General features: G+C 36.8%; 1 protein-coding gene across 1 annotated transcript in view; it reads left to right on the top strand.

Moving 5' to 3' along the window:
- Positions 1–12,405, top strand: part of LOC107696445 (neuron navigator 1-like) — an 82,388-nt gene that overhangs the window by 54,200 nt on the left and 15,783 nt on the right. Inside the window, exons 6-15 of the mRNA XM_016496776.1 lie at positions 3,859–4,603; positions 5,947–6,351; positions 7,549–7,590; positions 7,673–7,827; positions 7,926–8,087; positions 9,033–9,085; positions 9,235–9,258; positions 9,546–9,623; positions 10,204–10,212; positions 12,056–12,139. Coding sequence (XP_016352262.1) covers positions 3,859–4,603; positions 5,947–6,351; positions 7,549–7,590; positions 7,673–7,827; positions 7,926–8,087; positions 9,033–9,085; positions 9,235–9,258; positions 9,546–9,623; positions 10,204–10,212; positions 12,056–12,139 — 1,757 coding nt within the window. The remainder of the gene's footprint in view (positions 1–3,858; positions 4,604–5,946; positions 6,352–7,548; positions 7,591–7,672; positions 7,828–7,925; positions 8,088–9,032; positions 9,086–9,234; positions 9,259–9,545; positions 9,624–10,203; positions 10,213–12,055; positions 12,140–12,405) is intronic.

Here is a 12,405-nt window from a genome sequence, read left to right as displayed (position 1 = left end):
TATATATATATATATTAAATTAAATACAAAATAAAATAACAAAATAAAAACATAAATAACAACAAATTAAATATAAAATAAAACAAAAAATAAAATAACAAAATAAAATTACATATATATAATTTTATTGTTATTTATATATTTTTGTTTAGTATTTTGTTATTTTTTGTATATTTATATTTATTATGTGTGTGTGTGTGTGTGCTAATGCTTTGACATAATCAGACTGTATATTTGGATATATTTTAGACATAAACTCATTAGGGGAACCTGTTGGCAGCAAAACAAAAACTTTTTGTTCTCCAAACATGCATCTTCACTTTGTCATCCAGCATGCAGCTCCAGAAGGATTATATATTAATGGTAATATATCATGAGCTGGAAATGAATCAGCTGGACAAACTTAGGTTGTTTATATTACTGCTGTCATCCATAACCTGTCGTAAATGAAGACCATGTGCAATACAGAGACTGGTGAAGTGTCTCTTCAGCAAATATCAAACCGATGACTCGTGTGGAAACTGTAAAAGATCCACATGAGTCTTAACTTCAATAGTTTAAAGTTCTGTCCTCATTGGCTCACCCTCATATCAATCCACATTAAGCTTTTCTATACAGTGACCAGGGCCTCAAAAATAAACAGTAACGAACCATAAACGGACCATAAAAGAAGTCCATATGACTCGAGCCCTATATTCAGAGTCATCTGAAGTCATATGATAGATTTCTGTGAGATTTAAGTCATTATCCACTAAAAAAAATTCTCCTTTCTGCTGTACCTCTCAAACCTTGTTAAGTCATGCTGCTTTGGTATTACATGAGGATGCATAAATCATGGTGAATTATTCCATTAACTCTTCTTCACTATGTTTTTGACTTTCCTCAAATGCCTGAGCACATTTCTTGAGAGAGAATCCTGTCAGGTTTATCTTTTCACCATCTTGATGCAGATGCACCAGTAGGCAGCCTTACCTTTCTATGCTGGATCCATAGTTTACAATGACATTTAAATGTCAGGGGTCCATTGTACTTAGAAGAAAACCAGCAGCTGTATGGCACCATATGGCATTTTACTTTGTCATACTGCCATCCTGTTATAAAAGTACCCTCACAAATGGCAAAAACATAATCATCAGTTTAAGGAATAAAAAACATAGTGGTCATAGCACTGAATAAAACAGTTGGTTTCTGTTGTTTTTGGGTTGTGTGGTCACTTTGAAGTAAAATTACACTCTCTATATAAAGAAATGAATACTTTCAGTCAGCAAGGAGGCATTAAATTGATCAAAAGTGACACTAAAGACATTTATTTATTAATGTTACAAAAGATTCTATTGCTATTTCAAATTAATTCTGTTCTTTTGAACCTTCTATTCATCAAAGAATCCTGAAAAATAAAATGTATCACAGTTTCCACAAAAATATGAAGCAGCACAACTGTTTTCAGCATTGATAATAATCAGAAATGTTTCTTGAGCAACAAATCAGCATATTAGAATGATTTCTGAAGATCATGTGACACTGAAGACTGGAGGAATGATGCTGAAAATACAGCTGCAGATCACAGAAATAAATTACATTTAAGAATCAAATAAATGCAGCCTTGGTACGAAACTTCATTAAGAACAAAACCGTATTATGTATGTAAAAAAAAAAAAAGTGTACTGAGCACACTATACATACTATATACTGCAGAAATCATAAGAGTAAGTATGTACTATGCACTATGTAGTAGTATGTAGCTACTAAACTAAAGTCTGGCAAGCATAAAGTTTTCATTTTAAACACTATATCAGCTGCTTTATCATTCCAAACCTAACAAATGTGTTTTTAAAACGATTTTACATGAAAAGTGTGCTTGAGCTATCGCAGAATGACATTTTTAAGTGGAAAAATTGAAATTGTATCCAAAAATAAATCATAGACAATAAGCAGGCATGTTTTCAGGCATTTCCCAGCATGCCACGCTCAGATAATGCTCTCCGCTTGAGGATAGTTTATCTGTAGGCACTTTGAGAGCTTCTGTCATTAGTGTTCGTTCAGTGATTAAAGCTTCATAGAAACTCATCTATTAGTAATTAGTCCTCCGAACGTCATTGAACCCCATTAGTTCACATATTCTTGCTTGCTATTTTGGATTGTAGTATGCTCAAGTCACGCGTGCTGGTGTTTAGATCTTGTGTAGGCCGAGACGCTCTTTATCTTTGAAGTGTCTCTAATTCAATGCAGATGGCTGCTTGCCCTCGTCTTCATCAGCGATGACTCACATACTGTAGGTTTAGGCCACAGAACCTTAATCATGGCTTCAATCGGGTCCTCTCCATGACTTCATCTGATGTCATAGCCCCAAGGCTTTCACCTTTCTGATGATACGTCTCTGTGTGTCATCCTGGTGTTGGTCATTATCAGTGATTCAGCTTTGTGTGTGAAAGGAAATGAAGCTCTATTGACGATGAGGTTGATGTGGTAAGTTCCCACAGAAAAGTACTGCGGTGGTGCCATGGCATCGTGATGGTATTGAATGAGAATAGCGTGGTATTGCAAGGAGCTGAATTATTACCGTAATCATTTATGTGGTTTATACATTATATTTCAAGGTACTTCAATAAATGCCGTGGGTTATGTCTAAAAACATATGGGATTTCCATCCTAGAGGAAGATTTTTTGCTCACAAATTGCTTTTCGTATTTCAGAGTAATTCATGGAGTATGAACATCCCAAGCTTTCTGGGTTTTGGCTTTCATTGGGATTTGTGTTTAAAACTATTTTTTAAAAGATAAATAGTGTTGTTTTTGTTAACTAAATCAAAAACTATTACATGTAGTTACATTTACATTTAGTCATTTAGCAGACGCTTTTATCCTGATGAGGACAATGGAAGCAATCAAAATCAACAAGAGAGCAATGATATGCAAGTGCTATAACAAGTTATATAGTTCAAGTTTTAGCAGTTTTGTTGGGGTTTTTTTGTTGTTGTTGTTGTTGTTGTTGTTGTTGTTGTTGTTTTTTAAATATACATCTATACATTTTTATAATTTTTTTAATTCTAAATAATTTTATAAAACTAAATTAAAATGAGAAATGTTTGCTTTGCAACTAGCTGAAATTATTTGATATATATTTTATTACAGTTATTAGAATGTTTTTATTTAAATAAATAATAATTAAATAACTAATTATTTATTAAATAATTTTAATAAAGTTTGGGTTTTAGTTAACTATAATAACCCTGGTTGAAATAAAACTGATATAAAATTAAATATGAATATTAGATGGAAAACTTAAACTCAAACTGAAAATTGAAAAAGTTGAAAGAATAGAATAGAATAGAAATAGAAATAAAGCTAAATAGAAATGTTTTTTAAAAGTATAGAAATTATTCAAACTTACAAACTAACATTAAAACAGAATATATCAATAAAAGGCCCATTAAAACATTGATAAACACCTTAAAGCTTATAAATAATACTAAAATAATATTTCAACAAATAAAACAACTCAACGTTTTTAATTTTGAAGAGATTTGATAAAGATTTTGTTTTTTGTTTTTAAATGGAAAAGATTGAATAGTTTCCATTGACCTTGTCTGAATTATGTGTAGAAGTCATACTGGATTTAATTTTAAAGGAATGGAATTCTCTGAGCAATACAATGAAAATATTTCCCTGGAATGACAATGAATCGTTTATACTTTTAAAGTCACACAATTGTGTTGTTTAAAATAAATAAATAAATAAAATGTTATTTTCCCATAATATTCCCCTCTGTATCTTCAATCTTGCATTGGTGCTCTTGGTTTAAATATGCACATGTACATGTGAGTGACACTTATTGACTGTTTTCTTTCTTTCTTTCTAGTCCCTAAAGGAGACACTAAGGCAGTCGACAAGGTGAAAATGTCCGTCAAGGCAACGGGTCTCCAGCGTTCCCGCTCCGACGCGGGCCGTGACAACGAGCACCGCAAGCCTCCCTCAGGTCTGGTTAAATCCTCCGCTGGCGGCTCCTTCGGTTACAAGAAACCGCCGACCACCGGAACGGCCACTTTCCTGACAGCAGGAGGCACTACTATCACGAGCGGCTCGGCCACTGTGGGCAAAACCCCCAAGTCCTCGGGAATCCCCATCAAACCCGTCCCAGGTGGAGGTGGGCGCAAAAACAGCCTGGATGCCAGCAGCTCCGATCAGGGGTTCCTCGCGCCCAGTGCTCGCGGGAGCATTCAGTATCGCAGTCTGCCGCGACCTGCCAAATCCAGCACTATGAGCTTGACCGGACGCCCTTCCTCTCGCCCTGTTAGTGGCAGCATCGACGCCAGTCTCCTCACCCTCAAACCTGTACCGCCTCTGTCCAACACCATGCCCACCAGAGGAAGAGAAGGAGGCAGCTTGAAAGCGGCTAGTCGCCCGAGCACCACGGGACCCGTCAACCAAACGGACCGAGAGAAGGAGAAGGAAAGAGCCAAGGCCAAAGCCGACCTGGAGATCAGTTATCTGAAGGCCGAGAACCAGAGCGACAGCTGTGGAGAGACTGTGGAGAAGATCCACCGAGTGCGGAGGACGAGCACTAGTAAATACCCAGAACTGAGCTCTCCGACCAGCACGCCAAGGTATGACCCTCTGCACAAATGCCACATATGAAATAAAATTCACTGCAATCAATTTATAATTTTAGTAAATAAAATTAAGTAAAATAAAATTATATTATTTTTTAATAACAGAAAAAATAAAAAATAAAATAAATACGTGTATACACAAAAATTAATTAAAATGTATTAAGTGTCTTTTCATAAAAAAAATTATTAAATGTTTGTGTGTGTATATACATTTTATTAATATTTTATTCAATATTTAGTTTATTTGATATATATTTAATATTTTGTATTTATATTTAATATGATAGATAGATAGATAGATAGATAGATAGATAGATAGATAGATAGATATTAAACGACAAACTATTTATTGATTGAATGGTTTATTTATTTAAATTCTATTTTTAATTAATCAACTGGTATAAAAGTATACATTTATATCTATATTATATCTTGATGATTTACACAGCTACATGACTCACTTAATTGATAGATAGATAGATAGATAGATAGATAGATAGATAGATAGATAGATAGATAGATAGATAGATAGATAGATAGATAGATAGATAGATAGATAGATAGATAGATAGATAGATAGATAGATAGATAGATAGATAGATAGATAGATAGATAGATAGATAGATAGATAGATAGATAGATAGATAGATAGATAGATATTAAACGACAAACTATTTATTGATTGAATGGTTTATTTATTTAAATTCTATTTTTAATTAATCAACTGGTATAAAAGTATACATTTATATCTATATTATATCTTGATGATTTACAGAGCTACATGACTCACTTAATTGTCCCCAATTTTAGTTTTTCTATAAAATTATTTAATTTGAAAATATCATGCATTGATTGTTATGATTTGTTAAATATTTTATCAAATATTTTTACAGCTAATGCTTCTGGTCTCTTGCATTGTAATTTAAATATTTAACAAATTATAACAATCTCTCCATGATATTTTCAGATAATAATTGGGGACAACTGGGGAAAATGAAGTGAATCCAGAGGCTGTGGGGCACTTCAGAAATAAAATGAGGGGGAAATATATAAAATAAAGTTGTTGGTTTTTTTGTTGTTTTTTTTAGAAAATGGGCATAGGCAACATTCTTGCAGGAAATACTCTGTAGAAGCCCTGTGTGTTTATATTACGCAAGTTATGCTACTCAGTTATTTAAAACCCTTTCTGGAAACGGACATCAAGAGCCTTTGAGGTTGATTTCATGGTTGGCAGAGTGTTCTTCTTTGGATGCGCTGAAATCCCTTCAGTACTTGATTACAGAAGGTCTTTGAGTTCATGATGTTTCTGATGATGACTTGGTCTTTGACTCTAACAGGTTGTTGAGCAGTAAGTCTCTAGTTCATCCTCCCAGCCTGGCTCACCTAGACAAGCTCAACTCCAACAGTCTGGACTCCTGTATCACCATCCATGACCTTCCTCCAAAGATCCCTCCCTACTCCAAGCTGCAGGACCTGGCGGGCTCCCGCGTGTCCCCTCGACTCACCCCGAGCCCCGCACCGGTGCTCCACATCGACTCTCCCAGCTGTTTCTCAGGCCAGGCGCTGTCGGTCAGCAGCTCCCCCATCCTCTACCCCAAGATGTCCGGCCTGCACCGCAGCATGGAGTCGCTGCCGCTTCATATGAGCATCCCCGCCAAACCGGATCTGGGACACCGGGAAGAAACCAGGAATACTGGGACGTGGGGCGCAGGCAGTCGGACGTCCATCACTTTGGGCGACAGGTGAGTTTGGGTCTGTTTATTAGTTGTACGATGTTTAAGTGAGCAAAGTAGAGCAGAACCATGATTTTATATAGAATAATATATATAGAATCAAATCTATTAAATCATTAAATTCATTAAATCCCTATTAAATTTTAATCCTGGCCAATCTTTTATTTTATTATAAACTATTATATCATTTATTCGTTATTGTACTATAATATTATTATTAATTACTATGTTAATTATTAATATAGCATTTTTATTCAAACAAAGATTATGAAACATAAATATAAAAATATATTTATTAAAATATACATTTATTTTTATATCAAATTAAAATTATACATGTAAATAATAATATATATCTCTGTTTATTTAAGAACAAATATATTAAACCTATTATTATTATATAATGTTCATTTTATATATATTAAGGATGGTAAGATTAACCGATTCCCATCGGTGCATCAGCATAAAAGTTATCGATTTAAAAAAGTGTGCATTGGATACAAGTTGGCATTTGTATCGCGATGCATCGTTTCTAACATATTTGCGTTGGTAAAAAAAAAACAATTTATTTATATATATAATTATAAGTAGATGCACTTTACTTTTATTATTTAAAAAGTTACCAAAAATTTGTGACCAATATTTTATATGTAGATATTTCTTCTCTCTAACTGTTTCTCAATGCTGCTACGTGAATATGACGTAGCCTATCACAACACTACAGAGACCGAGACGTGTCCTGAGAGTCACATAAAATATAGATTAACATGGCAGAGGTAGAGCTGCATCTTCCACCAAATAATTATAATAAACTAAAGAAATAAAAGCGAACTATCTGTACCATATTGAATTGCATAGCATCATATTTTTTCAATTGCATGCATTGCATTGAATCCAAATGAGCACAATAAAATATTCAAATGATGCTCATGTCATTTGCTGTGAGAGAGTCTCGCCCTGCTGGCACAAGAGGGAGAGATTGAACTAATTAAACAATCAATCAATCAACATTTATTTATACAGCCCTTTACAACTCTCAAGGTGAACCAAAGTGCTTTCCAATTAAAACAGAGCAATAAAAACAAAGATATAAGCCAACAACAAACAATCAGATGAACATTTTGGACTGGATAGCAGTGTTATGCTAAGCGTGTTAGTTCGGGGTGAGGTATTTATACTGTATGTGCTGCTCTCTACCCCTCCCAGTTTACAAACTGATAGGAACACCTTTCCCAAGAAAGGATTAAGGTACATCTATTTTATCTCAAATTAACTAGTACAGCAATGCAGTGTAGGATTGTTCTGACGTATGTCATGCTTTCTTCCGCAGTCACTGTGGCAGCGGCCAGTCAGAGGGAGAAGTGAGGGAACGCCGTCATTCCCACACGATCACGAGCATGACGGATTCAGAGAGCCCGCCGCAGCTGCCCTCACCGACACACGTGACGCAGCCCTTCCTGGGAAAAACACTGCCGACCAACGTGGGTGAGTGAAGTCAAACACTTCTCAGGTGTGAGATTTTACAGATAAAACCTCAGCAGATGCACATGACACATGAGATTAATCACGCTCTCTCTCCACAGTGGCACCAATCCCGAGTTCAGGCTCCGGTTCCCAGATCACACGCTCCAACAGCATCCCGGCGAATGACATGGGATACGAGCTGTACGGCACGTCTCCTCTGGGCAGCTCTCTGTCAAAGAGCATGATGAGATCTGGATCCTTCAGAGAGCCGAGTGAGGATGGTGAGCCGTGGACAGTGTTCAAGAACCTGCCCTAACCTACTCCTGGATTTGATGCAACATGCATAAATGCTTTGTTTCGCTAGTGTTCAAATGCATAGATAACAACTCAAACTAACTTAAATGTTTTATCTGTTGCTTTTGATGGAATAGAGAGTTTTATCATAACTATAAAAGCCCAAGTTTTATAGCTTTTAGTGTTTTCTGGTCCAAGAATTTGATGTTGTTTGATCTCATTTTTACTGATAGCTCAATAACAGTATTATCTTAGAATTATTTATATACTTTTGTAGTATTTATTAATATTTGAATTAGCTTTTATTTTTAGATTTGCAGTTTTAGTTTTAGATATTTTCATACTTAAACGTATACCACTTAGTTGCCAATGCAACATTTTTATTAATTTTGATTAATTAATCAATTTTATTTTTAATTTTTTTTTTTTCGGTTAATTTTGATAGTTCAAATTAAACTTCTTTCAGTTAGTTGCCAAATAAAAATGTTTTTTTCGTCTAATATTTATATTTCATTTCAGCTTTAATTTCAATTGCCAAAAAAGTTTTAGTTTTAGTTAACAACACTGCTTCATGGCCAAACAAGATATCTAATAATGAAATTGAAACTGAGCCTGTCTTCTATCGTAATACCCATTCCTTGTCTTATTTTGAATAATTCATAAGTGCATGTTATTCTAATCAACAATCAGGTATAGATAAACATCATTCAAGTCACTACCTATGTTTTTCATGTCAAATATCTTTATTCTTTATTATCTTTATTTACAGCATCTTTATTTCCTTTAGAAATAGACCATATTATACAAATAAAATGCAAACAGAGTTTCTTGTTGCCTTAACAGCATTAACTTTTCTATTTTAAATTGGTGAACGTGAACCAAACTATGGCTCTAGCCTGTATTTGTGTGCAATTTTGCTCTCTGTCTCTCAGTTCATGGATCTGTGCTGTCTCTGGCCTCAAATGCCTCATCCAACTACTCGTCGGTGAGTAGAAACTGATGTAACACGTTAAAATCTGATTGGCTCTTTATTTTCTGAAATTTCTCTTAACAACCAGCCTTTTTCCCTCTATTTCCTGTCCTTGCTCACTCTTTCTTGGTCTTTATCGCCATTTCTGAATCTTGCACTCTCAGACTGAAGAGAGAATGCAAGGAGAGGTAAGAATCTTCTTATGCCGCTGTCGTCAGCTTGTCTTTATCCTTCTTTTCCTCTTATTTTCTGCTATTGCTGAAGAAAAAAACACATTCATATTCACTTTTGATAGCAACTCATTCTGCAATATAAACGACATGTAAAACAACCAACTGTAGTTCTTTTTTAATGTGACGTCAGTGTTATACTAATTGCATTACATTTTAATATTAAACCTTTTGCTGACCATAAATGTCTGTGTTTTGAAAATACCTTTGATTTTTAATGTTTCTAACTCATTCTTCCATCTCAGCAAATCCGGATACTGAGGCGTGAGCTGGAGTCGTCTCAGGATAAAGTGACCAGTCTGACCAACCAACTCTCAGCAAATGTACGCGCAAAACACACCATTAAATACACAATTGCAGAAAAAAAAAACAATGCATTTCATAATATTTCTAGTGTTTTAAATCCAGATCACTTCTCACTGCAAGTTTCCACTAACCCCAGCTGCCTTCAGCTCACCCTGCATTGATCTGCTGCTTCAACACAACTGGCTTCAGCAATACACTCACACACTTTGGTGACTGTCAGATCTGGATGGGATTAGTTTTGCCAGAGGAGTTTTTGTGATTCGGATGGTATTAAAATCAGTAATTCTATAAAACACTAATCACCCCAGGGAAGACTAGTCCTGTCTGAGTAGGGCTCTACAGTGTGCTTTATATGGGTGAAAATAAAATTGCTGTCATAAAGGTGCAAATGCACTTAAAAATCACCGCCAGAGGGCCTTTAATGAAAAGTTTTCATTTCTGATGCTGATACCAGTGCATATATAAATGTGTGTGTGTGTATGTGGGATGGAGGGTTGTGACCCTATAGTCCTAACGGCACTGTCCCTCTCTCCCTGGCTGATGTCCTGTCCTGGCCTCTGATGACTGACTGCTGCCTGGGGTTGCTGGCTGTTGCAGACAGGCCAGGTTTGTTGGACTGTCACTCACAGCCACGTCCGTCGCTGTTGCATGTGTCTGTACCCCTCGCAGGCCCCCCGCCCTTAGTGTGGCGCTGACTGATGATGTGGAGTGGAAGTCATTGTTTGCCCTGTGGCTTTCAGGTGTCATCTGGCCGAGTGATGATGATGATTATGTCATAGTGTTGATGCTGGGTGCTGTATGAGGGAACCACAAACACAAACACAGACATAGTCTTGAATGTGCAATAATTGAGTATTAAAAGTTGCTTCTTTATCTGAACAAACACTTAACCCAAATTATTTAATTTTGTGTGTAACTTGTATCGCATAATTTATGCTATGTACATGTCCACCCTGGAAAACCACCTAACAATTCCCTGGAAACCTCCCAGAACATCGTAGCAACCACATAACAACACCTTAGCAGCCACTCCGAATACCCTAGGAACTGCATAGCAACACTACTGTGGCAACTACTGAGAAGCAACACACTAGCAACCACCCAAAACCCTTGCAATATCATAGCAACCACCTTAGTAACTACCTAGCAACCACCCAAAACACCTTTGAAACCATTTGCAGTGCCATAGCAACCACCCTAGCAACTGCTTAATAACCACCTAGAACAACCTAGCAACCTCATACCAATATTCTAAAATTATTCAGAACACCTTAGCATCCACATAGCAACGCCCTAACAGCCACTCCAAACACCCTAGGAACTGCATAGCAACGTGGTAAAAACTACCCCAAACACCTTATCAGCTGCATAGCAGTATTCTCACAACTGCTGAGAATACCTCAGAGCAACACCCTAGCAACCACCCAAAATCACTTGCCATAGGACCCACCTTAGTAATTACCTAACAATTACCCAGAACACCCTAGAAACATAGAAAGAAACATACACAACATGCAAACAACCACTTAGCAACACTTTAGCAACCACTGAGCTACCAGTTACCACATAGCAATGGTTGGCAACACCCTAGCAACCACATGGCAAATCCAATGTACTGATAATCACTGAGAACACATTAGCAACCACATATTAATACCTTAGCAACCACCCAGAACACCCTAGCAACTGCACAGCAACATGATAAAAAAACATTCAGAACACTTTTGCAACTGTATAGCAACACCCTAATGCATTAGCAACCACATTGCAATGCACTGGGTAACCATCCATCACACTTTAGCAACCACATAGCAAACCTTTAGCAACCAGGTGAACATTCTACAGCAAACACCTAGCAAAACACACTAATAATCACTCAATAAACACTGTAGCAACCATATAGAAACACCCTGACAACCACTGAGAACACACCTCTAGAAACCACCTAGCAACACACTAATAACCACTCAGAACACCTTAGCAACCACATAGAACCACCTAGCAACACATTAATAACTGCTCAGTACACCTTAGCAACCACATAGAAACACCCTGATAACCACTGAGAATACACCTCTGGAAACCACCTAGCAACACACTAACAACCACTCAGAACACCTTAGCAACCGCATAGAAACACCTTGGCAACCACCCACGACAGCCTAGCCAGATTAATTCCATCGTCTCTCTTTCACACACACACTGTCCTGTAGCACGTGTGTCGTCACATGGCAACCTGATGGTTTTGTCCTTTCCAGCTTGCAGGTCGTCCCCTGTTCACCCTCCATCCATCCATCCATTTCCACAGCTGTTCTTCCCGTCCTTTCCCGTCGCTCTTTCCCAGTCCAGATGGAGACACGCGTGTCTTAGTGTGTGTGTGTGTGTGTGTGTGTGTAATGATTGGTAGCGTCTGTCAGACACTAACCTGCACCTGTCCCTGTGTCTGAAGGCTAACCTGGTGGCAGCGTTTGAGCAGAGTCTGGCCCTCATGACGGCACGACTGCAGAGTCTGTCAGTCACTTCTGAGCAGAAGGTCAGTGTACACAGAAACAACACACTGCAGATTTACATGTGTTAGATGTGACATTTTATTACCCATCATTCAAGCATTGTAAAATTTGTGCAGTTGCCTACTATATAAAATTATTATTGAAATCAGATATTTTTTAAAGGGGTCGTATGATGCGATTTCAAGTTTTCCTTTCTCTTTGGAGTGTTACAAGCTCTTGGTGCATAAAGAATATCTGTAAAGTTGCAAAGACTAAAGTCTCAAATCCAAAGAGATATTCTTTATAAAAG

Source organism: Sinocyclocheilus anshuiensis, unplaced genomic scaffold (genome assembly GCF_001515605.1).
Source record: "Sinocyclocheilus anshuiensis isolate Anshui unplaced genomic scaffold, SAMN03320099.WGS_v1.1 scaffold522, whole genome shotgun sequence".
NCBI classification, from domain to species: Eukaryota; Metazoa; Chordata; class Actinopteri; order Cypriniformes; family Cyprinidae; genus Sinocyclocheilus; species Sinocyclocheilus anshuiensis.
The sequence above is the reverse complement of the archived record's forward strand: the minus strand, read 5'-3'. Positions and strand labels throughout refer to the sequence as shown.